At 41.1% G+C, this 21,946-nt stretch overlaps 1 protein-coding gene across 1 annotated transcript; it reads right to left on the bottom strand.

The window, feature by feature from the left end:
- Positions 1 to 514: 514 nt before the first annotated feature.
- Positions 515 to 21,244, bottom strand: PCF11 (PCF11 cleavage and polyadenylation factor subunit). Its single transcript, XM_065631639.1, has 16 exons — positions 20,525 to 21,244; positions 15,697 to 15,822; positions 13,234 to 13,422; positions 12,641 to 12,832; positions 10,686 to 11,791; positions 10,240 to 10,426; positions 9,498 to 10,140; positions 7,918 to 9,413; positions 6,491 to 6,578; positions 5,662 to 5,781; positions 5,322 to 5,430; positions 4,535 to 4,718; positions 3,908 to 4,063; positions 2,781 to 2,873; positions 2,235 to 2,270; positions 515 to 1,610 (listed from the first exon to the last, which is right to left on the bottom strand). Exons 1-16 carry the CDS (start codon positions 20,711 to 20,713, stop codon positions 1,401 to 1,403), a joined length of 5,124 nt encoding a protein of 1,707 aa, XP_065487711.1. The 5' UTR covers positions 20,714 to 21,244; the 3' UTR covers positions 515 to 1,400.
- Positions 21,245 to 21,946: the final 702 nt, after the last annotated feature.

Raw genomic sequence — 21,946 nt, 5'->3', positions numbered from 1 at the left:
CCTCCAGGCTTTCTCCAGCTGAAAGATATTTTTAAGGTTGGACATCTAGACCAGGGCTCACTCACAATAACAGCTACAACCTTAACATGAGTCAAGGAATTATCCACATCCTAAAAGCTGCTCAAAGCTGGCTGTGAAGATGGGAAGAAGTGTCACAGCCAATAGCAACATCACCTGCACAGCTGGTTATTTCTACTTACATCACACACTGCAGGTGAATTCTGATCTCCCAAGTGTCCTCACTGCAAGAGAAACACACCAGGACTCTGACATCGCTCCTCGACTTCTACTGCTGACATCTTGCTCCCAGCAGCTTTAAAACTATGCACCACACACACAGAGCAGACTGAATAATACATTAAATGCATTATTGTCCTAAAACACACAATTGTATGATTATTTTCAATCCCACAAACATGCCAGCCACGCAAACCCACTACTGAAAGGAAGAGACTCACGCTCAAATATATGCTTAATTTTATTTATTACATTTAAGAAATATTAACATCTCAGGATATCTGGCTTGCCATCTAAGTCCAGTCATAAGCAACCAAAAAAAAAAAAAAGTGTTAACCATGTTTCAAATGAGCATTCTTACATTCATTCCCCCCCTGTAAAGAAAAGTTTGTTTAGCTGTATTAAATTCTTACGCATTTAACTAATGGAAAAGAAAAAAAATTCATTAAAAATGTCTTAACTACCAGGCATCCTGGTTTGTTAATTGTTTGTTGGCACTTGTGTTCACAATCAAGCACTCTGGTTGGTTTGTTAAATTCTCCCCTGCTACCCAGGACTATCTTTTTGGGGTTTTTTTTTAGTTTTGTGGCTTTTGGTGTTTTTTGTGTGGGTTTTTTTTTTTTTTTTCCTTAATATCTGGATATGTAAGTTTGTTCAAATAAGTTTAAAAAGAAAAGAAATCTACGGTCGTCTGTCTGAGAAGTTCCTGCACTGCTTCCCTTGATAACCCACCTATGGGATAACTGAAGTTATTTGCTTTCATTTTTCTGAATCTTATTGAGCAAAATTTTTTAAATTCCATTTAAACTGAAAAAAGTACAGAAACACTGTCTTCATTTGATGGTGTGCATAAACATTACACTCCATATATAGCAAAAATATCTTTTATTTATAATTTACATTTCCACAAGTGAAAATTGTACATTTTTACATATACCATTTCATTCCATTAAATTTTCACGCATCTACAGAACTTTCACACAATGACACCTGAAACTGTGCAGGCAATAAGAAATTCAAATACAAGAATGTATTTATTAACCAAACAGTAGTTGAGGCCCTGCCTCAGTTGAACATCTTTATTTCATATAAAAAGTTATTTGCCTTCCAGAATTAACACAGCAGCTCTTCTGTAAAAAAACAAAATTAATACCTCAGTTCATTTAAACAGACTCCTCAGGTTCTGTTTTTATCTCTGTAGATGCAGGTGTGCTCTCTTCTGCACAGGCTGTTGGGGTGTCATCAGGCTCCTCTTTGATTTTAGGTGGGTCACAGGGCTCTTCTGTTTCTTGTTTAACAATGTTCAACATTATATTGAGTGGATTTTCTACAGGAGTCTTGCTGGGAGATGGTGTGCAATCAAACGATGATGTCTGCCAAGTCAAAGTCAATGTAGCGTTAACACACATTAAAATAATCATTTTTAGCTGCTTATATCCCTTTTATTCTTTTTCAAAATGCAAACACAATTGATAGGCACTCAAAATCCAAACTTCTACTTAACCAAGATCGTAAGAAAACAAAGTCGTTCTTCAACAGTGTTATTTTTTCACAATTGCTTTGAAAAGGTATCATCCAAGCATTGACGAAATGCTGAACACATTGCCATAAACTACTCCCTGCTCTCCCCAGGGAAACTGTAACTCCCAAAGCATTAAAAATGTAACACACACCAACGCCCATTTGCTCCATTTTTACAAATTCCTAAAATTACACACATTACTCAACAATAAATGGATGATGTGTTCTCAAACCATGGTTTCGCTTTAGTCGTGTATGACACACAAGCCGTCACAGTACATCACAACAAGAAATACGCCTGTGCTAATTGCGAGTTATGAACTTGCCCTGCCCAAGGCCTCCAAGTCTCACTCTAGTCACAGGCAAGACAAACAGGCAGCACATTCTCAACACACCTGCTCCCTGCAAAGCCAGAGATCAAGCAAACAAACTGAAAACAAAAATGCTTAAAAATATAGGAAGGAGGTTTCACTTACATTTTGGTAATCTTCGTAGCAAGATGGATGGTAAATCTGGAAGAGAATTGTTAACACATTTAAATACATAACAAATTATAGCTAGATCACTAGTTATGGACAGAACACTGTCAATTCCACATATCACACAACTTGTCTAGAAAAACAATGGTACAAGCAGGCCAAGCGTGGTGCCAAATACAACTGGGAAAATACTTTGTGTATGTTTATTTAGGAAAAGTTACCATAAGGAAGGCTGGAAAGTGTTGGGAGTTATTTGTGTACAGCTGCATACAGCAATAATTGAACCAGTATCGACACACATATATAAAAAAACAATTTTTTTTTTCCCTAGCACTGCAGTATAAGGGCAGTCCAGTGAGTCTATACTAATGAGACCAGGACTTCATGCGCTTCCAAAAGCTGAGATAGTTATGTACTTGGTAGTCAGGAAAACTACCATGGGAATCCTTCAGGAGAGAAACAACACTTGGCTCTCCCATTTTTTGCTCATTTTTCAGATTTTTTACTATAAATAAGTATCACATGTAAATAAGATGAGATCACCTTTTCATCTACTCTGATAGCATTCTTCAGGTGCCACTCTTCCTCTTCCTCATCCCAATACTGTTCAAATTGCTCTTGGCAAATTTCACAGCTCTGGAAAGTTATTGGAATAAAAGACATAAATGAAGTTATTGCAAAAATTTACTGAATACGTGAACTTCAAGAACCTAGTAACAGTCAAACCAGGTTCTTTTAAATGAAGACAAATACATTAAGATTACAACATGATCTTTCCTCCGCATTTTTAAGATAACTTTAGAAAACATAATTATAATTTGAGTATAGTTTGCAGAATGAGCAACGATCACCATCCAGCCTTGAAGTCTGAGAAATTTAAGCTCTGCCCTTGTAGCTACAAAGTCTCTGCAAAACACTTCGTAAAAATCCAATATTGTTTTACTGTCATGCAAGACAATTGAGTACAGGGATTTAACTAATTTATGGCATTATCTTCACTCTTCCCCTTAATCTGGAGTCTCAAATGAAAAAAGGCAGAACTTCTAGATGAATTATTAATATTTTTAGTACTACTGTGCATAACAACTAAGTTTGAGAACAAATTTAAACAAAGGTCTTCATAGCTTGATAGCCAGTTTCTCAGAGGCTTAGCATGTTAAACTAAATTGTAATTCTACCAACACGTGTATTCGATTACTACATTGATTCATCTACCAAAACACAGATCTACTGGTTACTTTAGGATATTTCTTTGTTACTTTGAGACATTTGTCTTAATGTCTATCTTCCACTGAAAAATAAATATTTGTATAAAAGTATCAAAACCCAGTAAACCAAATCATTATTTGAATTACAAAGGACCATTTCAAATTCATTTGCTCTATTTGCTCTTTCAGTAAATTAACACACTTTCCCCATTTCCATTTTGCTAAAATGATGGAATGCCAGTGGCTGTAGATTTTTTTTTTTTTTTGTAATTTACAGTACTATCTGCCACTGGGCAACAACCATTACATACACAAATACTCCACCTATAAAGTGTCTTGCACAGAGGTCCAACAACAGGACTTCAGTCTGCATACAGCCCACTGTACAAACAAATGCTGTAAACTTCTCTGAAGTTTTATCATTCTCAGTATCTGGGCTAATAAAGACATACTGAGACTTACCTCAACTGCTCCAGCTGGTCCAGCAGGGACACTCTGAAATTCCTTCTCTTTTGCAGCTTCTTGTGTTTTCAACACAACTTCTTCATGAGCTTTTTCAAAAAACTGGCTTTTTGCACGTTCCTCTAGATCGGCTATTTCTTCAAATTCAATCCAGTCCTAAGGAAAAAGTTTTCATTTATATTTGGACATGGACAAATAGCCAGAAATGTTTAAAATAAATCTCAGGGGGAAAAAAAGACATCAAAAAAGTACCACATCTAATAAATCTTACTTCATTAACACTGAAATGCTCCTTACACACAGCATTAGCACAGTGCACTCTTTCTCACAATGCTACACTTCAAAAAAAGCTTTTTCCAGAAAAAACACTACCCTTTTATTTCCATTCCATTCTCAGTGTGATCAAAACAGTACCAACAGCTTCAAATCACTTATTGTTCATCATATAATTGCCTTCTGTGTTTTAACAGGCATTTATGAAAACTACTTGAAATATCTAAGACATCTTTGTTTACCAAAGGCCAACTCCTGTGATGATGTCATTTCAACTGCAATTCTACAGCATGTACATAAGTAAAACACAGAATCCAGCCTGTAATTTACCAAGACGTATACTGCATTACTTACTGTTAAACTGTAGTACCACCTTCGGTGTGTAATTTTTCTGCTAACGTCTTTTTCTGTCCGGTTCTGACGATAATGCCAGTCTAAATGATCCGCATAAACATCTGTCTGTGAAGTAGTGAATCTCATTCCACACGAGTAACACTGAATCCCAGTGTACAGTCGATTTATTACACTATCATAACGCCTACAAAAAAGGAAAAAAGAAGAGTCTTAACATTTCCTTGAAAAGCAACAGGTAAGAAGTTTCTCAGTAAAAGCAACTGCTTCATATGCCCACAAGACTAGAGGAAAAGCATCAATCTACTGCAAGGTTAATACACGCAATATAGCTAAATTCTTCCTGATTTTCATAACATAATACATTGAAACATTCATTCAAATAATAAACAATGGGCTCATATTAACTATTCCTGAGAATCACACCAGTGTTGTGTTTCATGCCTACTCGCTTCATCGCCTAAGGGTGCATAAAATGGTGGTGCATGCATTTGGCTCAGCTTTGCAGACTACCACAAAGGTGGTAAAATCAGTAACAAAGCAAGAAACACTGACTTCATCTCACAACCTTGCTGATTAAGTAACAATATGCAACTTGTGTAAAGATAGTTTTCTCGGGTTAATTTTCCCTCCCTCAAATTCTCCAAGGCCAACATCAAAAACTTCAGGTCCTCTTAGTCACAGAGTAACATGCAATCTTCTCAAAGCTCTCAGATGTCTTTGATTAACTCAATTAACCTAGATACTACATTATTATTACGGCACTATAAACTCATTCTGCTATACATACTGTCTAAGTTCTTCAACTGTGAAGTTAGTGAGGTCTGGAACATTCTGATCTTCATTCTGGTCATCATCTTCCTCTTCAGCACCTGGCTGGGCTGATGTTTCATTTGCTTCTAGAAAACAAAGATATCGTTTTATCAAAATTTTAATACATCAGACAGCTGAAGCGTACAAATTAAACAAGATACTAAGAACTGACTCCTCCACACACAGTAAATCCCTTCCCAAAAAACAAAGTTCAGTTTAAAAAAAAAACACGCAGGAGTTCACGAAAGATTTTATACTTAGCTTTACACTTGAGCTGTGGATAAGCTAAGCAGTTAGAACATAATGGATCTACATACGTGCTGAAGTGGAATCGGTTTTTGACAGTTTGAGGATCCCTGTTGACAGCAGTTTAGCAAATAATTCATTGACATCAAGCTGCCCAAGGTGGTTATCAGGATATGAATGTGGAAGGGTTCCTGGGGAAAAACCAATGACATTCAAGGAGACAAAAGGTCAGCGTCAGAAATTTACTTCACTTTTAACACTGTATTTCACAACATACTTCTCCTTCTGCCTCCTGTCTCTTCCATTTCAAACTATTTATTGACTCTTTTTGCTTTATGTCTAGTCCTTGGCTAATTTCTTCCTTTACGGCAGCTTCCTTCATAATGTACTCTTGAAGTCCTATCTAAGCTGGTTGCCCACACACAGATTTCTACTGGATAGTGTCTATTGAAATGCAGTATTTTCCTTATTTTACACTTAAGTATTTCACCAGGACCAATCTCCATCACATACTTTAACCATGTATGATTTTTTAGAAGCTTTTCTTTCTAACGACTCACACACGGGGTATGTTCACACACCCTGGCAAATGCAAGCCAGACCTGCACATCAGTGCCTTCCAGGAAAGCAGACCAATTTTTTTTTTTTTTTTTTTTAGCACAACTACGTACCAAAACCACACAGTGAATGAAAACTAATAAAAGCCTTTGCTGTTTGAGGGAAACCCCTACAGAGATGAACATACTACAGAAACCACATCTATGGCCACCACACTGAGGCTTCTCTTAGTCCACACAGACTTGTGTACACCAGGACATTACAAAAGGGTAATTTTTGTGGCCAATAACAAACAGAACAATCCAAAGGAAATAAAATTAAGTTAATTATTTTGTTACACACCTGCAGGGTTCTGAGCAAAACTTCCAGGATTTGGCAAATACTGTTGACCTTGGCCATAAGGCCCTGGTTGACCAGATATGAGAGAAACCTGTGAAAGTATATGTGTAAGTATTTTTTGCATCATAACGCAATTATAAACTTTTTTATCATTAACTTCTAGATGTTTCTCAATGATTTTATATATATTTAACCCCTTTCAGGAGTGAACCACATCAGTCTGGTATTGAAAGGTCCACAAATAATACCACCTTTCCCTCTTCTTCATTTCCCACTAGAAAAAATTCAGAACACATATTCATTTTGCCTAACATTTAAAGTAAAACAAATGCTCCCAAACTAAACACCTTTTATTCTACCTATGGAGCCTTAAATCACATTTTCCAAACATAGTACTTCCTTTTAAATTACTCTTGCTCACCAAAATGGAGCTCATCAGAAAAGAAACTCAAGAAACCAGTAAAAGTCTATGAACAAATGCCACAATTCATTCTTGTCTAAGGACTGATACAGCATCCGCTACACAAAACACATCTTGAAAGCAGGATTTTTCAGCAAACCATCTACAGTAAGATTCAGACAGAAAAAGTTTTTATAACACACTTGTAATAAAAGTGTGGGTGTTTTTTAACTGGCTGCTTTCTGGATTTACAAATAAGTTTAAAATTTTATCCCGTTAGAGACTAGCAGGACACATCACCTGCTTTTGTGCAATCACTTAACTCTTCATCTTCAATACATATGCCCCAAATGAGAAATGCTTTTTAAAATCTCTAATCTACTGAAAGAAATGACATAGTTTTCTCTGAGTATCAAGTATCATTTTTCCCTTTTTGAAGAAAGTATTTCCAACAGGCAAAGACAATTGAACTTATAAAGCATGCTGGAGCTAAGATAATTTTAAAAGACTGCAGTTCCACATGGTCCATATTTTTCTCAATTCCCCCAAGTTACAGATCATCTCTTTAAAACTGGCTTGTCACCAGTACCAACAGATGAAAAAAGACAACAGAATTCCTTTGATCCATTCTAATTCTGCACCTCTTAGAAAAACTAATCACATATATTCACTTACATTATCTTTCATGTTTTATACAAAATTCACTTTTATGCAAGTTTAATGAAAATACCATAGAGTTCCAATGTTGCTTTCAAATTAAAAATACCAATTTCACTGTCATATTCTGAACTAAAAAGTGATTTTAAAGAGCCACTATTTTAATTCTTAAAAAAATATTCTTGCAAAACAGCAGTGCACATCCTTCTTAAATTATCTAGAAACTAGTGAAGGATGACTTTTTTAGCTTGCAACTGGCTCCCAGTCTGACAGCTCTTCAGAAAAATCTTCAACGTTTAGAGGCAGAAAAACTGCTAATTTTCTATACAAAACCACTTCTGCATGCAAATCATTTAACGCAATCGATTCTTACCTGATTGCTCCCTATTGGCATATTATTGAAGTTTCCATATTGAGGACCTTGAAGACCTTTTTCCTCAAAGTAATGTCCAGCTGCTCTCAGTGGGAAATTCTGTGCTCCTGGGCCAGCTGGCCCATTGAAATTTGGTCCAGGTGAACCATCAAATAGATCAGGCCTCTGGAACTGCATCCCATGAGACGGCCCATTGTAGCCCTGGCCAGGATGGTCGACAAATGGACCACCTTGTCCATATGGTGACATTTCTAGTCTTGAGGCAGGATGGTTAGCTACATTTTCAAAACGTGCACCTTGAAGGCCAAGGGGCAAGTCAAATCTAGAGGCTGGCTGGTGAGGTCCATCAAATCTTTGAGGTATGGCTGTGTCAAATCGTGGCTGTGCCTGTTGACCAGGCGCCCTTTCAAATCTCGGCCCAGGCTGTCCATGAATTCCATCAAATCTTTGCAAGAGAGATAGCTGACTGGGTTGGCCATCAAATCCAGCTGCGTGGCAACCATCAAATCTTGGACCGGCTCGACCCAGAGGACCATCAAATCTAAGTCCACCAGCTCCCTGGTGTATTGGTCCATCAATCAACCTAGGACCTACACCTGGCTGTCCATGTGGTCCTTCCAATCTGAGCCCAGCACCTGATGGTCCATGGGGCCCCTCAAATCTGAGTCCAGCACCTGATGGTCCATGTGGCCCCATAGGCTGACCATGCGGCCCCTCAAATCTGAGTCCACCACCTGATGGTCCGTGTGGCCCCAAGGGCTGTAAATGTGGCCCCTCAAACCTGAGACCACCCCCTGGTTGACCATGAGGCCCCAAGGGCTGACCATGGGGTCCCTCAAACCTGAGACCACCCCCTGGTTGACCTCGAGGCCCCAGAGGTTGGCCATGAGGGCCTTCAAACCTGAGGCCACCTGAAGGCTGACCACGGGGACCCTCAAACCTGAGACCAACTCCAGGTCCTTCAAATCTAGGACCACCTACTGGCTGCCCTGCAGGCCCCTCGAACCGCAGAGGCCCACCTATCTGCCCAAGAGGTCCCTCAAACCTCAGTGGACCTCCTCCAGCAACCTGTGCTGGAGGTCCTTCAAACCTCAGGGCTCCTGCCAGCTGCCCTGGTGGCCCATCAAATCTTAGGGCTCCAGCTCCCCCTGCTCCTGCCAGTGGTCCATCAAACTGAGATGCACCTGTCCCCACCAAAGGCCCCTCAAATCTCATAGCAGCCTGCCCAGGTGGCCCATCAATTCTGGAACTTGAACCAGTGGCAGGTCCATCAACAAAAGGACTTCCTGGGCCATCTACCCCAACCCTTGCAGCAGCTGGTCTAGGTGAGCCATCAAACAGAGGTCTGTCTTCCATGAGTGCACTTATCCTCTGCTTCGCTTCAACAGCTCCAAATCTCGATCCTGGACTTTCCGGAAACGGGGCTTTCTCTGGATCTTCATATCTAGCTCTTTTGAAACGTTCACTGAATGGTGATCTTGGTTCCTCTCGAATACCTAAAAAACCAAAAACACCACAAAAATAATTGGCAACATTTTAGTGAGTGGTTAACAGCTGTAACATAATGCGAAACCACATACCAGATTTCCCAAGAAGCTGTCTTTCTTCACGATTATCAAATCTGCCAATTGCATCACCATCTATTTTCTGGAACTCTGTTGTGCTTTTCCCCTGTTGTCTGAGAGCATCTCTCAATTCATCTGATTCTCCCCAGCTGTCGTAAGGATCGAAGTTCTTAGAACCTCTTGTTCCTTTAGTAGCATTTTGCTCCTCAACTCTTCGTCGACTCTCAAGCGGTGAAAGGTTCTCAGCAAAAGGTCTATTAGTGCCACTTACAGGAGAGTGTCTCCGTGACCTTTCTCCAAATGGTTCCTTTCTGTCAAACTGTACTCCACGCTTGGCTTTTGCTTGCTCACATTCTATGCCAGAAAGCAAGGCATCAGGTAAATGATAATCCAAGATATCATCAGGATCCAACAGATCAAGCCTTGACAATGAATGCTGAACTTGTGTCCTTTTTAGTTTAGCCTTATGTTCATAATATGTTAATTCCGCATCCGATAGAAGAGGTTTCTTTTTCAAACCACATTTTTCCTCTGTCGGGCTATCCCAGACATTACACCGGTGTTTTCCTTCCTGATACTGGAACAGCTGTCGGATCTGGTGAGCTACCATGAGGAACTCATCTTGTGTTATTTCACCAGATGTTAAGCGTTCATTGGCCTATAATATAAAGTTTAGATTTAAAAAAAAAAAAAAAAAGGGAGAGAAAAGCAAACTATATCCAGGACACTCGTATCAAGACAAATTAATTAGTATTACCTTCTTAAGTAATTCCCTCTTGCTTGCAGATGTCAATTCTTTGGGAATCTGTAAATTGGCGTCCACACTTAACCGGTGCTGCTGCTTTGGTGCTCGGGGTGACAAAACTCCTTTACCAGCAGGCCAGTTTTCCCGGTGTCTTTGGTGAGGGGATTTACTTGCTTGGTGTTCTTCATTCTGCTGTGAGCTGAAAGCAAGAACACATTTAAAATATAGATTACTTACTTGGGACACAACTTAAACTCCTATTAGAACTTATGATGGCAAAATATCACTATCGCCTTCAAATCTAAGTATGCATGATATCCGTATTTCATTAGCAGAAATAAGTTAAACTTATCAATTTTAACCATCTGAACATTGCCTCCTGAAGCTGACTATACTGAAGTCAGCAGTAGAATTTCCATTGAATTCAAACAGAAGTTATTTAAAAGATAGCAACTTACTTTTTGTTTTCTTCCCAACCAGATTTCCACCTCTTGCCTGATTTGGATCCTTGCCAGTTTTCTGCATTCTCCTTCGGATCTGGAGAAGCTTTTGTAGAATGCTGGCTTGCTGCTTCTTGGGGCCTGTCTTCTTGGGCTTTTTTCACTCTCCTCGGATCTCGCACCTCTTGTTTAGCATTTCTCTTATTAGAATTCCGTTCGTCTCTTGCTGCTTGTGTGCCTTCTTCAGCATGAGACTGCTTAGGGCCTATCTGACGTATCTTTCCTATTTTAGGAGTTGAAGAAGTGGGAGATAAACTCCTCAGTCTTCTTTTTGGTGATCTCCTCTCTCGTCTTTTTGGAGAATGTGTAGATGGTGACCGTGCCTTAGGAGAACGTGATCGTGACCGTTTTCTATTACTTGTTCTCCCTTGTTTTCCACTTTGTTTTTCTGACTCCTCTGTAGTCATGTCTTGTTTCTGAACAGCACCATTAATTACTTTATTTCTGCTGCCTACTGGTCTATGTTCACCAGTCTTATGTTCATCTTTTTCTTTTTTCTCTGTATTTCTCCTCTTTTCTTTCACCTCCTCCTCCTTGCCCTCTGACTTATCTTGAAGATGTCTTTTCAGTCTTGGATCCCGCTTACTAATTTCAGATACTTTTGTGCTTTCACATTCCTGGGTTTTAGTATCTTTAGTACTGGGCAGCTTATTTTTCAAAGGGGATGGTGATTTACATTTTGCTTCTGACTGGTCAAGTTCTTTCTTCTGTGTTTTTTCACTCATTTTGATTTTTTCTTGCTTTGTTGAGTTTTGTTTTTCAGCCTGTGTTTTGCTTGCCTTGCTATCAGACTGACTGGTCGCGTTTGGTGGAAATTCTTTCCTATGAGATTGATCTTTAGCATGAGAAGAATGCTGAGTCATCCTATTAAGTCGAGGATCCCTGTTTACTATTTTGATATCATGAAGTGGAGGACTTGGGGATGGTTTTATTTTTTCAGATTGCACAGTAGTCTGATGAGGTGGTTTAACTGTCATATGAGGTGTGGGAGACATATGTTGCTTGGAAGGTGCTGGAACTGAAGCTATAGTAGATGATCCTTGCTGAACACTAAGAGATACAGCCTGAAATAGGAAAAAATCCAGCATTAATCTGCACGATCCAACTCCTACCCAAAGACGATCGTATTCTGTTTCAAAACCAAAACTATAAATAGAACTGTCTTGAAAGTTAAAGAGATTTAGCCACTAAACTGAAAATGATCTGTTAATTGCTAATTACAAGTGTTAAAATAACGTAGCACTGTTACAAATGATCGAATTCAAATATAATGCAAAATCAGTACTACGAAGTCAATACAGAAAAACACGTAACTCAGGCACATGTTCTCATTACAACATCAGCTTTTCTATGTATTTCATAGGCTCAAAGCAACAAGCTGCCAAGCATCTGATAAAATTTTCATATTTCTACACTTCAAAGATGCTTTATTTTGGTATAAGCAACTGTCAACATGGTGAGACTTTAAATTACAAATGTAAAACAATACAGCCTAACAGCCACCTTCAGACAGTGGCATCTAACCAAACTGACCTAATGAGGAAACTGTCTTTATGTCCAACAATCACGTTTCCTTGTTCTGTAGGAGTAAATGTATTTGAAAAAGCCCAGTTGGGTGTGAACCATGAGAAGAGGTGGAAGACAAGGACCATAGGCAGGTATCATTTTGGAGAGAAGTTAAAAACAAAAACCCAAGAACTTCACTTTTTACCTCTATTTTGAGTGTATTAAGCTTTTTAGGTAACAAATACTGCTCAGGAACCCCAGATCAACTTGCATTGCTCTAGTCCTAAAATAGCTACGCTTGGCCACCATGAGGAAAAGATAACATACTGCAGCTACCAGGACAGCTAAGTACTGTCCAAATAAAAGTGAGACCCAACTACAAAAGTTTCATCAACTATCCTACTCACCAACTGTGCTTTAGTCTGTTCCAGCTCCAGCTCTAATTTTTTTTGCTGAAGTTCTAACAACTGCTTTTGCTTTGCAAGCAATTGCTGCCTGATCAGTTGCTCCTGTGTCAAATTCTTTTGCATTTCAGGAACAGCTGGAGGAGTAGAGGCACCAGAAGTGACAGCAGAGGTAGGTGCAGCAGATTCCTCTGGCTAGAAATAGAATTTAAAAAGTTACATTTAAAATCTTGATGAAATCAACTAACTCCATCTCCTTTAACTGTTATCAGATCCAGTACTTAGGGGACTTCGCTTCCACAGCAGTTATAAATTGCGTTTTTAATGCAAAATGTAACTAAATTTAAAAGTTGTGCCCTGCTAGAATTTGCCTGCTGTGACAGGTGTTTAACACAAATTCATCGTTGTTCCAAAATGTAGAATACAGTTTTGAAATATAAAAAACAAATGCATCAAATATTATGAATTCGAAAATTCCTCTGACCTGCCTACAAAGGTCAGACACTTCATTCTTACTAAACTGTCAAAAAGCAGCACATAAACAATGAAAACTACACATATTACCATCTGTTCATACAGTAGGCAGAAAAACTTACCGATTTATTTAAAAACTTAGGATTCACATGGATGCTAGAAGTATTCACATTTGGGGGCAGAGGTTTAATTGGCCAAGCAGGATCTAATGAGTTGACTCTGACATCAAGTGCATATAGTTTCTTCAAAGGAAAAATATCATCCCAGGTGGAGCGTAATTTAAATAAACTTTTCCTAGTATTTTCATCCACCTAAAACAATAAAACAATTCTATGGCTTGTTAAGTTAATATAAAACGATTTCTTAAACTTTTATGTACCACTTAAGATTTATTTCCAACTTTTATCAACAGTTTGCCATTTTAACCCATTGAACAGAATTTATAAGGGCAGATCATACATCTATACCAGCAGAATAAGTAACAGAAGCTCAAATGTGACATTGTTGTTTCAAGGCCATCTGAAGGTTTTATTGTGTATTACCTTCTCTGAGAATTTTCTTTCAAATTTTCCATTACCAAAATTCTCATTTTACTTGACCAATTTCTGTAGAAAAAATACAGTTACAGAACTATTGAAAGGCAACAGCCTCTAAGACAATACATTAGTCAAGTGTTTGTGCTGAATGGAGCATAACAATGACAAATCAATCATGAAACAACCAACTTTGTGAACAAAAAAAAGGTGTTTTGCTCAGCTGTTTAGTCACTGAATTATTGTTTTCAAAACAAATGCAACAAAACAGATATTATAAAAAATAAAGTCAATTATATTTCACTTCAGCTGCAAAACTAGACTCATCTATGAGCAATAGATCAAGTGTTCTTGTAGGACCAGTGCCCATTTTATCTCTTCACAAACAATTAGTTTGGATTGTCTCATGACAGGTAAGTTAGAAATTTACAGTAAAGCAAAATTTAGTTCATGTCACAACTTGGGTAGTTCGATTAAACAATACATTTAAAACATTTGAGGACAAAATATATGCAGCTGTCCTAATGTCAATATTCCAATTCAATCATTAAGTATTGACTGTGCAGTTTTTGCTGCAGTTTGGTTTTTAAAATGTTACAGCAAGACATACAACAGTCTGGAAAGTTCAGAGATTCTTTCGGGGAGGAGCAAGAACTTCAACAAGAAAAATCCATATTTAGCTACTGGGGGGATGCCTCTAAACAATTTTCAACGAGAGGGCATGAAGTTCACTGCAAAAGTGCAGAAGTGACTGAGCAAAAGTTCCTGACTTCATCAAGAGTCTAATGATATCTTAGTGACCATTTACTGATAAAACAACATTTTTAACAATGTCAGTCCTGGAATTCTACTTGCATCTTTTAACATCACCCATTAGGCTATTAGAAGTGAATGTCACTTTGCACATTTAATACACATTAAGCAGTTCTAGCTAGCTTAGTACCCAGAGCTTCAGCTGCAACACTAAATGCAACTCAGTAAGAACATTCACAATTTAATAGTGAATAAACATGTGACTATCTACCAATCTACTCTACACACAGGAGTTTAAGTCTTCTCTGGTCATTATTACAATCCATCTCTTATTTCATCATGTTTTACATCTGAAAACTGTATATAAGCATACTGGGATCTTAGATCCTCGCTGATAGGTAATGATAAATACACAAAAGCTCCATTTACCGCATTCATGTGTCCCTGCCCACTGCACGGGGGTTGGAACTAGATGATCTTTAAGGCCCCTTCCAACCCAAACCATTCTATGGTTCTATGATACAGGATGCCACAGCAATACAGAAAACCATAGAAGTCAACCCTTCATTTCTCATCCAACTTAAACTCATTCAAGCCCAGCCTTTCAAAAACTGGACTTTGATTTGCCTTTCTCACTGAGAAATAAGCGCGATTACTTTACTGGGTTTCAAGATTAAGAGCAAAAATTAAAGTGTGTGGCAACACGTTTGTGATGTAATATAGAAATATGTTCTAAGATAATTTCCCCTCCCAGCAATTTTTTCAAATCCCAGACCACCAGGAGAGAATCAGGTGCCAGTGCTAGTCACTCTTCACAGTTTAAGCACTGATTTTGCACATCATGAATTAAGTAAATCAGACAGATAACTACAGGAGAAGCTCTGAGAAATCCACAAGAAATTGATTCTCAGTCTGCTCTTGATATAAAGACTATTTACTGTCTTAAAAATAAACCAACAATTCATAATTAATTGGTCTATACATTACAGAAAGTCCATCCAGGTAAGCAATCAGTAATCAAAATGTTGTTAGTAAAATCTTGCCTGGATAGGAAAATTACAGACTTTTATGAACAAAGTTAAATTAAGTAAGACTTCGCATCTTTCAGCTAACATGTAACTGACATGCTTGATAGCAGCAGGAATAATCTTCCACAGTATAGAGACAGTACTGAGATTTATAAAAACCAACAATTCGTATCATCCACCACCCAAGAAAACCCCAAACCAAAAACATGTATTTATTTTGCCCGGAACACATTCTGCTTAGAATACATAACTTTTCTGAAAATGTATATACCTTTTCGAATACACAAATAAATGTTGCAACTAGGTTTTTAGTAAATGCAGTAAGATATTCTCTTCCCACGTTCTTGACAATGGAATCCATAAGGTACATAACTGGGAGCTTCTCTGATGCAGGAGCCTGGAGTAATAAGAAGAAACTGAGAAGTTTAGTACAACAAAAACATATTTTAAGCTTTTTAAATAAAGGGATTACCAATCCCAGAAATACAGACCTCTCTTTTTGGTTGCCACTATAAACACCAAGGGATTTGGCTTGGGATTTTGTGTTTATACAAAAACTTAATCTGGAAAATCGATACTCAAGTTCAAAGTATAATGCAGTGGGTTTATCACACAAAAACAGGAAAAAAAAAAAAAAGCAACACCTTAGGTTATTTCATTTGCGTATCAAAGCTTTGGAAAAAGGAAAAAAAGGAAGAAAAAAGAAGCCCACAAGACAGTATTGCCGCTAGTGCACTGAGTGTAACCTTTCAAAATCCACTTGAGAAAGTAACTTTAACTTAGCAGGAAACATCCTTATCACTTCAAGGAACTTCTAAAAAACAGTTTATAATTCAAGCCTCCTGAATGCTTGTTTTTCTGGGTTTCACAGAGCACAAATCAGACTTCTGGCAAATAGCCCAAAGGAGTGAACTTCTGTAGATGTAGATTATATGCCAAGTATCACAGTCTTTTCATAAACTACACGCAGCAGAGGACGCAACTATTTCATTGTAATCCAAACGGACGGAGCAAGGAGTCCCATTCTCTCTTGGCACTTGCAGATACTGACAGTTCAAATTTCCAGAGTGCAAGCAAAAATGTACAGTCAGAACAAAGTCCAAAATCCAGGCAAAACTCAATCATCTAGTCCATCGGGTAAATGCACAGACAAGCTCAGGAACTGCAACCACAATTTTCACGGAAGGGAGTCTTCAAACTCCAGACACATCTTTGCTACAAGAGGAGGCTTTGATTTTGTTGTTTGGTTTTTGTTGTTGGATGGTTTTTTAATCCATTTTCAAAACTTGTAGCAAGTTTATGCGATGGAAGTGTGGTGACACTGGACCGCCACAGCAACTTCTAATGTACACCAAGCACTACTGGCCCAAATCACAGTGATTTTAATGCCCATCACTGGCTCTCACAAGCAGAAGGCAAAGTTCTCAAAAACATCAGCAAGTACACAGCCTTGTTGAAGAGGACAACATGAAAGACAACACCACAAGCCCTGTGTTGACCGTGATCGCCTTAGAAGAGCATCCACTTGTAATACTTTGGGTCCCATTCACCATCTGGTAAGATCAGGATAAAATCCAAGTAACTTCATTCACTGCTCATTTTAAACAGGACATGCTACTCGGTTAATTAACACCGCCTCACTTCACAGCCCCATTGTCCAGACAAGTGTGTGGAAGTGCCCTTGCTTTACAATTTCAGATTTAATTCCTTCCCCTTTAAGGTGGTTCACAGAAGGACACCGAGTCAACAATACTTTTATATGGGTAAATCACAATGTATCCTCCCCCTTAAATGTGTATTAATTTGCCATGACCTGAAGCTTAGTATTGAAGAGGGTAGAATCCCTTGTTAGTTGGGGGGGGGTGTCACTGCCTTCCAGCATATTGAAAAAAGTTAATAGGCACGTGGTGTACTTTGTACATAAAAAGACAAAAAAAATGCAGAGTTAAGTTAGCTAAAACTAATTGCACTACATTAAAAGCACATCTTACACTAGCTGTACTACCTAATCTGAGTGCTGAACATACAGCCTAACTCTGAGCTGTAAACACACTAATATGCAAGTGTTAAAGTAAAAGCATATCTCTAGCCTCAAAAATCAAAGACTGTGGATCTAAAGTTACTTAAAATACCTGTGAAATACTGGTTTCTTCTTTAAATTAGCCTGCACAATGGCAGATTAAAAACACTACATTAAGTTCTGAATGCCTGCCTTTATAAAAAAAAAAATTGACAGTGCACGGTTTCTGACTTTTGAAGTAAGCTGCTAGGGAAACAAAGAGCTGCCTCAGAAGTACCTACATCCAAGAGCTACATGTTATGTTCTTCCATTTCACCAATGTATGGAACTAGCTCACTACCCTCCACTAAGTTCCAGGTTTTCAGATGCATTTAGTAGCAAAGGCACAAGCTTAAGTCACTTCCGTTATGCATCACGTTGTTAAAAGTCCTCATAGATGGAAGCACCGTCATCTACTGCAAACCACGGCACAGAACCAGCAGCTGAGCAGCGTACCCTGCTTCAAACGTAAGCAACTCAGGTTTTGCATTTTAAGAACCATGACTTAAATACAGTTGGAATATTTAAGTCTTCTCTTCTGGAAATGTTTATGATGTCAAGGTCCTAGCGCATATTCTAATAACCACAAAGAGAATCCCAGATTTGAATGTATTTTGTTCCCAGGCAGTCTATACGGTACCCCCTAGCAAGAAAGATGCCCACATGACACTAACCAGAGGCAGGGAGGCGCCACATAACCACCAGAACACAGACGAATGCTAACTCTGAGCTCGCCAGCATAATATGAAAGACTTCATTACACAATTCCCACTGTTCCTTCAAATAACGTAGGAAAGCTATTGTTGGAAATGTGTGGCTCTTTTTTATTAGTTTCCTAAAAGTTTTCAAGTTTAAAGTCATATCTGGCAATTGAACTCCAAATCACAAACTTGTGCAAAAACTTGTTTTCAAAAAAAACAACCTTGTACACAACATGGGTCTTGCAAACAAATTCTGCGCTATACAATGGTAAATAAAAAGACAAATACATATTTCACACTTTTTATTTACATATTTTATAATACCAGTCACACATTTCAGAACCATTTAATAAAATGTAAAGCAGGCCACTCAAATTTTACACTAAACAAACTGTCTCCAGGCAACACTTTTTAAAAGTGGCTTAGTAAAGGAGATCACTTTCCCAGAAACAACTAAAAACTTGCCTTGAACAAACCACAGTCACAAACAGTAACTAGGCAAAACTAACCATTGGTACAGGATTTAAGACATCTTTAAAAAAAAAACAACAACACACTTCAGGGCAAGTTCTAAATCACCCAGAAATGAAAAAGAAAAAAAATGACAGCATTGATATTTTTCACAGATCATTTCATATACATCCACTGCCCTTTAGGAGATATAATGGTGAGATCTATTAGATTATGAGGTCATCTCCCCAAGGAATGGCAAAAGTCAGCCACTGGCAGCGTTTAAAACAAGACTGGAAGAGGTCTGTGGAACACTAAAAAGCCATCCTGCATTGATAGAAAGACAGATTAAATAATTTAAGAGATCCTTCCCTCCCCATCATTAGACAGTACAATTCTCACCATTATAAACCACGATTTAAAGCCAAAGGAAAAAAGCCTTTCAACACCTGAGATCAGAGGGAGCAAGGGAAACAACGAGGGAGGGGTGACTGGCAGGAATGGGGCGGGGGGGAAGATTGAAAGAAGAACCCTTTTCTTACAGAATGCTCTCGTTAAAAAGGTGCAGTAAACCCCCATCCATGTGCTGTGGCTGACTGATGTCAGCAACTGCCTGGGCTGGGCTCAGAGGGAGCCTCCTCTTTCCCTTCTTTTTATATCATGTGCCTTTCAGACGCCATGTTAGGATCCTACAGGCTGCTGCAGTTTCTACAGTCAGGGAGAATTTCTTCCCCATCCTCAACCAATAAACTTCTCTAGCCAAATTAAATGAAACACACACACAACACTACCATCACTCAGGGCACAGACCACCTGAAATCCAAACAGACTATCCCAAACCCGCAGAATTTTCTCTAATCAGGCGGAAAAAAACAACCCCCATCACCACCACGCACACTTCTCTATCCAGAGCAGATGATCACCTTTCACCCACAAACTTTCCTATCAGATCAGGGTGCCCCCTCCCACCGCTCCCAAATTAATATCTCACAGGGACCGCACTGGGAAAATAGCCTTATCTTAACTGATACTTAGAAGTCATTATATTTAGCCCTTCAGAAGTGGATAATTCGCATGCTATAAACTTAAGCTTATTTTCATTATTATAAACTACCCACAAAAAAAAAAAGCCTCCACAAAATCTCCCTGTCTAATGATCGCGATGCTCATCTTACTGTCGAAATCGCTAAATGCAAGGGTTTAGACACTAGATCCGAGACACTGAAGCCTGGCTCCATGTAAGGGGGAAAGCCCAGCTCCAAGGGCGAGCTGCAGCTGCCCAGTCACTGCCAGGCCGCCATGTTGTGTCTGCTATTTACACGGGGCGAAAACCGCCAGGCACGCTGCCCTCCCAGCGCTTTTGGTGGGGCGAGTCCCAAACCCTTCCCCCACCACTCCGAAGAGGGTGGTGTGGGGGCTGTTCCCCTCCCTCGAGTCCCCTGCTCCCTGGGGTGGGGGGTAGAAGAAGCAGCAGCCTCACACTGAGCGATGCAAGGAGGAGCCCCCGCTGCCTGGCCCCGCTGCTCCCTCACCCCTCCGGCCGCGCTTCCCTCCGCCTGCTCCCCCCTCGGCCCCTAATTTAGCCATCCCCCCACTACCTACCTGAGTCCTCCCCTCCCCGAATTACACCCACCCCGCCCCGCCGCTGCCTCCCCCCGGGCCTCGCCCGCTTCCCGTCCCTCGGGCCCTCTCGCTCCGCTGTCTCTCCCTGTCCTCTCTCCCCGCTTCCTCCGCCTCCTGCCGCCCCTCAGCCCGGCTCCGCCCGCGCCCCTCAGCAGGCCCGCTCCCCCGGGCCCTTCCTCCTGGCCCCCGGGGCCGCCCTAGCCCGCTGCCCCGGCCAGTCCCCCCAGCAGTATAGGTAGGAGTAGTAGTCGGTGGAATATAAAAACCTTGGCGATTTGCGCCTCGATCAGGGAGACGATGTCCTTGGCGAAGGGCACGTTCTCCTCGGCCAGGATGGTCAGCATGTTGATGTGCGGCTTGCTGTTGAACGTCAGGTCCTCCAGCGACGACTGGTAATCGCGGCACGCGTCCTCCCGGGCCTCGCTGCTACCAGCGCTGCTCTCCGGGGCCGACATGCTGCTCCGCCCGGGGCCCGCACCAGGACCCGACCCACCGACCGACGGCCCCCTCCCCGCGAGCCCCTTCGCCGCCGCCGCCGAGCGATGCCGCCGCCCCCCCCGCCGCTGCCGCTGGGCTCCTCTACCGCATCCTCCGGGCTGCGGCTCCCGCTGGCTGTGCTCTTGCCGTCGGTGCTGCTGCTCCTTCGGCCGCCGCCGGCTCGAGTCTCAACGCTCACAAAATGGCGGCGGCGGCTACGGTTCGCAAACCTCTTCCTCCAACCGTTGCGTCATGTGAAATTGTTCTCACGAAAAGGGCCGGAGCTTTGGAAAGCCCCTTTTGTTCCCTGACTGCGCCCTGATTGGCCGGCGGCTCCGCCTGCTCAGCCCGCAATTGGCTCAGCCGCCACCACGGCAGCCCCTAGTTGGCTAGGCCCGCCTTTTTTTTCTTCTGATTGGCCCCTGCGCTAAAGCCCCGCTCTCAACCCTGAGTCCCGACTTGCAATTGGCTGCGTTTCCCTACTCCGCTGCTCCTGACTCGCTGTGCCTCCTCCTACCACCTTCCCGCACTGCACTGAGCTCCAACTGGTATCCCCGCGCACTCCCGCCTGTCCGCCGAGCCCTCAATTGTGACCGCGCGGCCCCGCCCCGCCCGCCGCTCGCTATTGGCTCAGCCGTTGGCGTGGCAACGCCGTTGACCACCCCCCCCCGCCCCGCCCGCCGCTCGCTATTGGCTCAGCCGTTGGCATGGCAACGCCGGCGCCCACCGCCCCGGGCGGGTTTGCGGCCTAGTGGCGGGCGGCGGCCTCAGGGCCTCACAGGGTCCCGGTGCTGCCCGGCAGAGCCGCATTTTCCGTACCTGACGGGAATTCATCTGCCTCTGCAGCGGTGGGAGGCCGCGACGCTGGCCTCCCTAAATCTCTGGCACCCATCTGTGTTACACCTTTTATCTGCTTACCCCTCACGCCAGTGTTTTTCAGTCATGGCCCCGCTAAACAGAGCCGCGAGCAGCGTTTCTTCTTCCTACTACCCCATAGGAGAGTCCTGGTGTAGGCAAAAGTCACAAAACCTGCTCTTGGTTGTGAGATTGGCCCAAAGGTACCTCCTGGAAGTTTAACTTGCTTGCAAAGTGTTTTAAAATACAGCCGTAACTCCCCCCGCCTGCCGCGATGCATTTTACTTATTAACCGTGGAGAACTGCCGGCGTTTGAAAGTAGGCCATGGGTGAATGCTTCATTAAAACACGCTTTG

Source organism: Caloenas nicobarica, chromosome 1, assembly GCF_036013445.1.
Source record: "Caloenas nicobarica isolate bCalNic1 chromosome 1, bCalNic1.hap1, whole genome shotgun sequence".
In the NCBI taxonomy this organism is placed as follows: domain Eukaryota; kingdom Metazoa; phylum Chordata; class Aves; order Columbiformes; family Columbidae; genus Caloenas; species Caloenas nicobarica.
The sequence above is the reverse complement of the archived record's forward strand: the minus strand, read 5'-3'. Positions and strand labels throughout refer to the sequence as shown.

Excerpts from the sequence above, each read along its gene's own strand:
- PCF11 (XM_065631639.1), bottom strand. The coding sequence starts at position 20,713 with ATGTCGGCCCCGGAGAGCAGCGCTGGTAGCAGCGAGGCCCGGGAGGAC. Across the intron at positions 10,141-10,239 it reads AGAGGGAATTACTTAAGAAG|GCCAATGAACGCTTAACATC; the intron begins GTAATACTAATT and ends TTTATATTATAG. Across the intron at positions 1,611-2,234 it reads GCTACGAAGATTACCAAAAT|ACATCATCGTTTGATTGCAC; the intron begins GTAAGTGAAACC and ends TTGACTTGGCAG.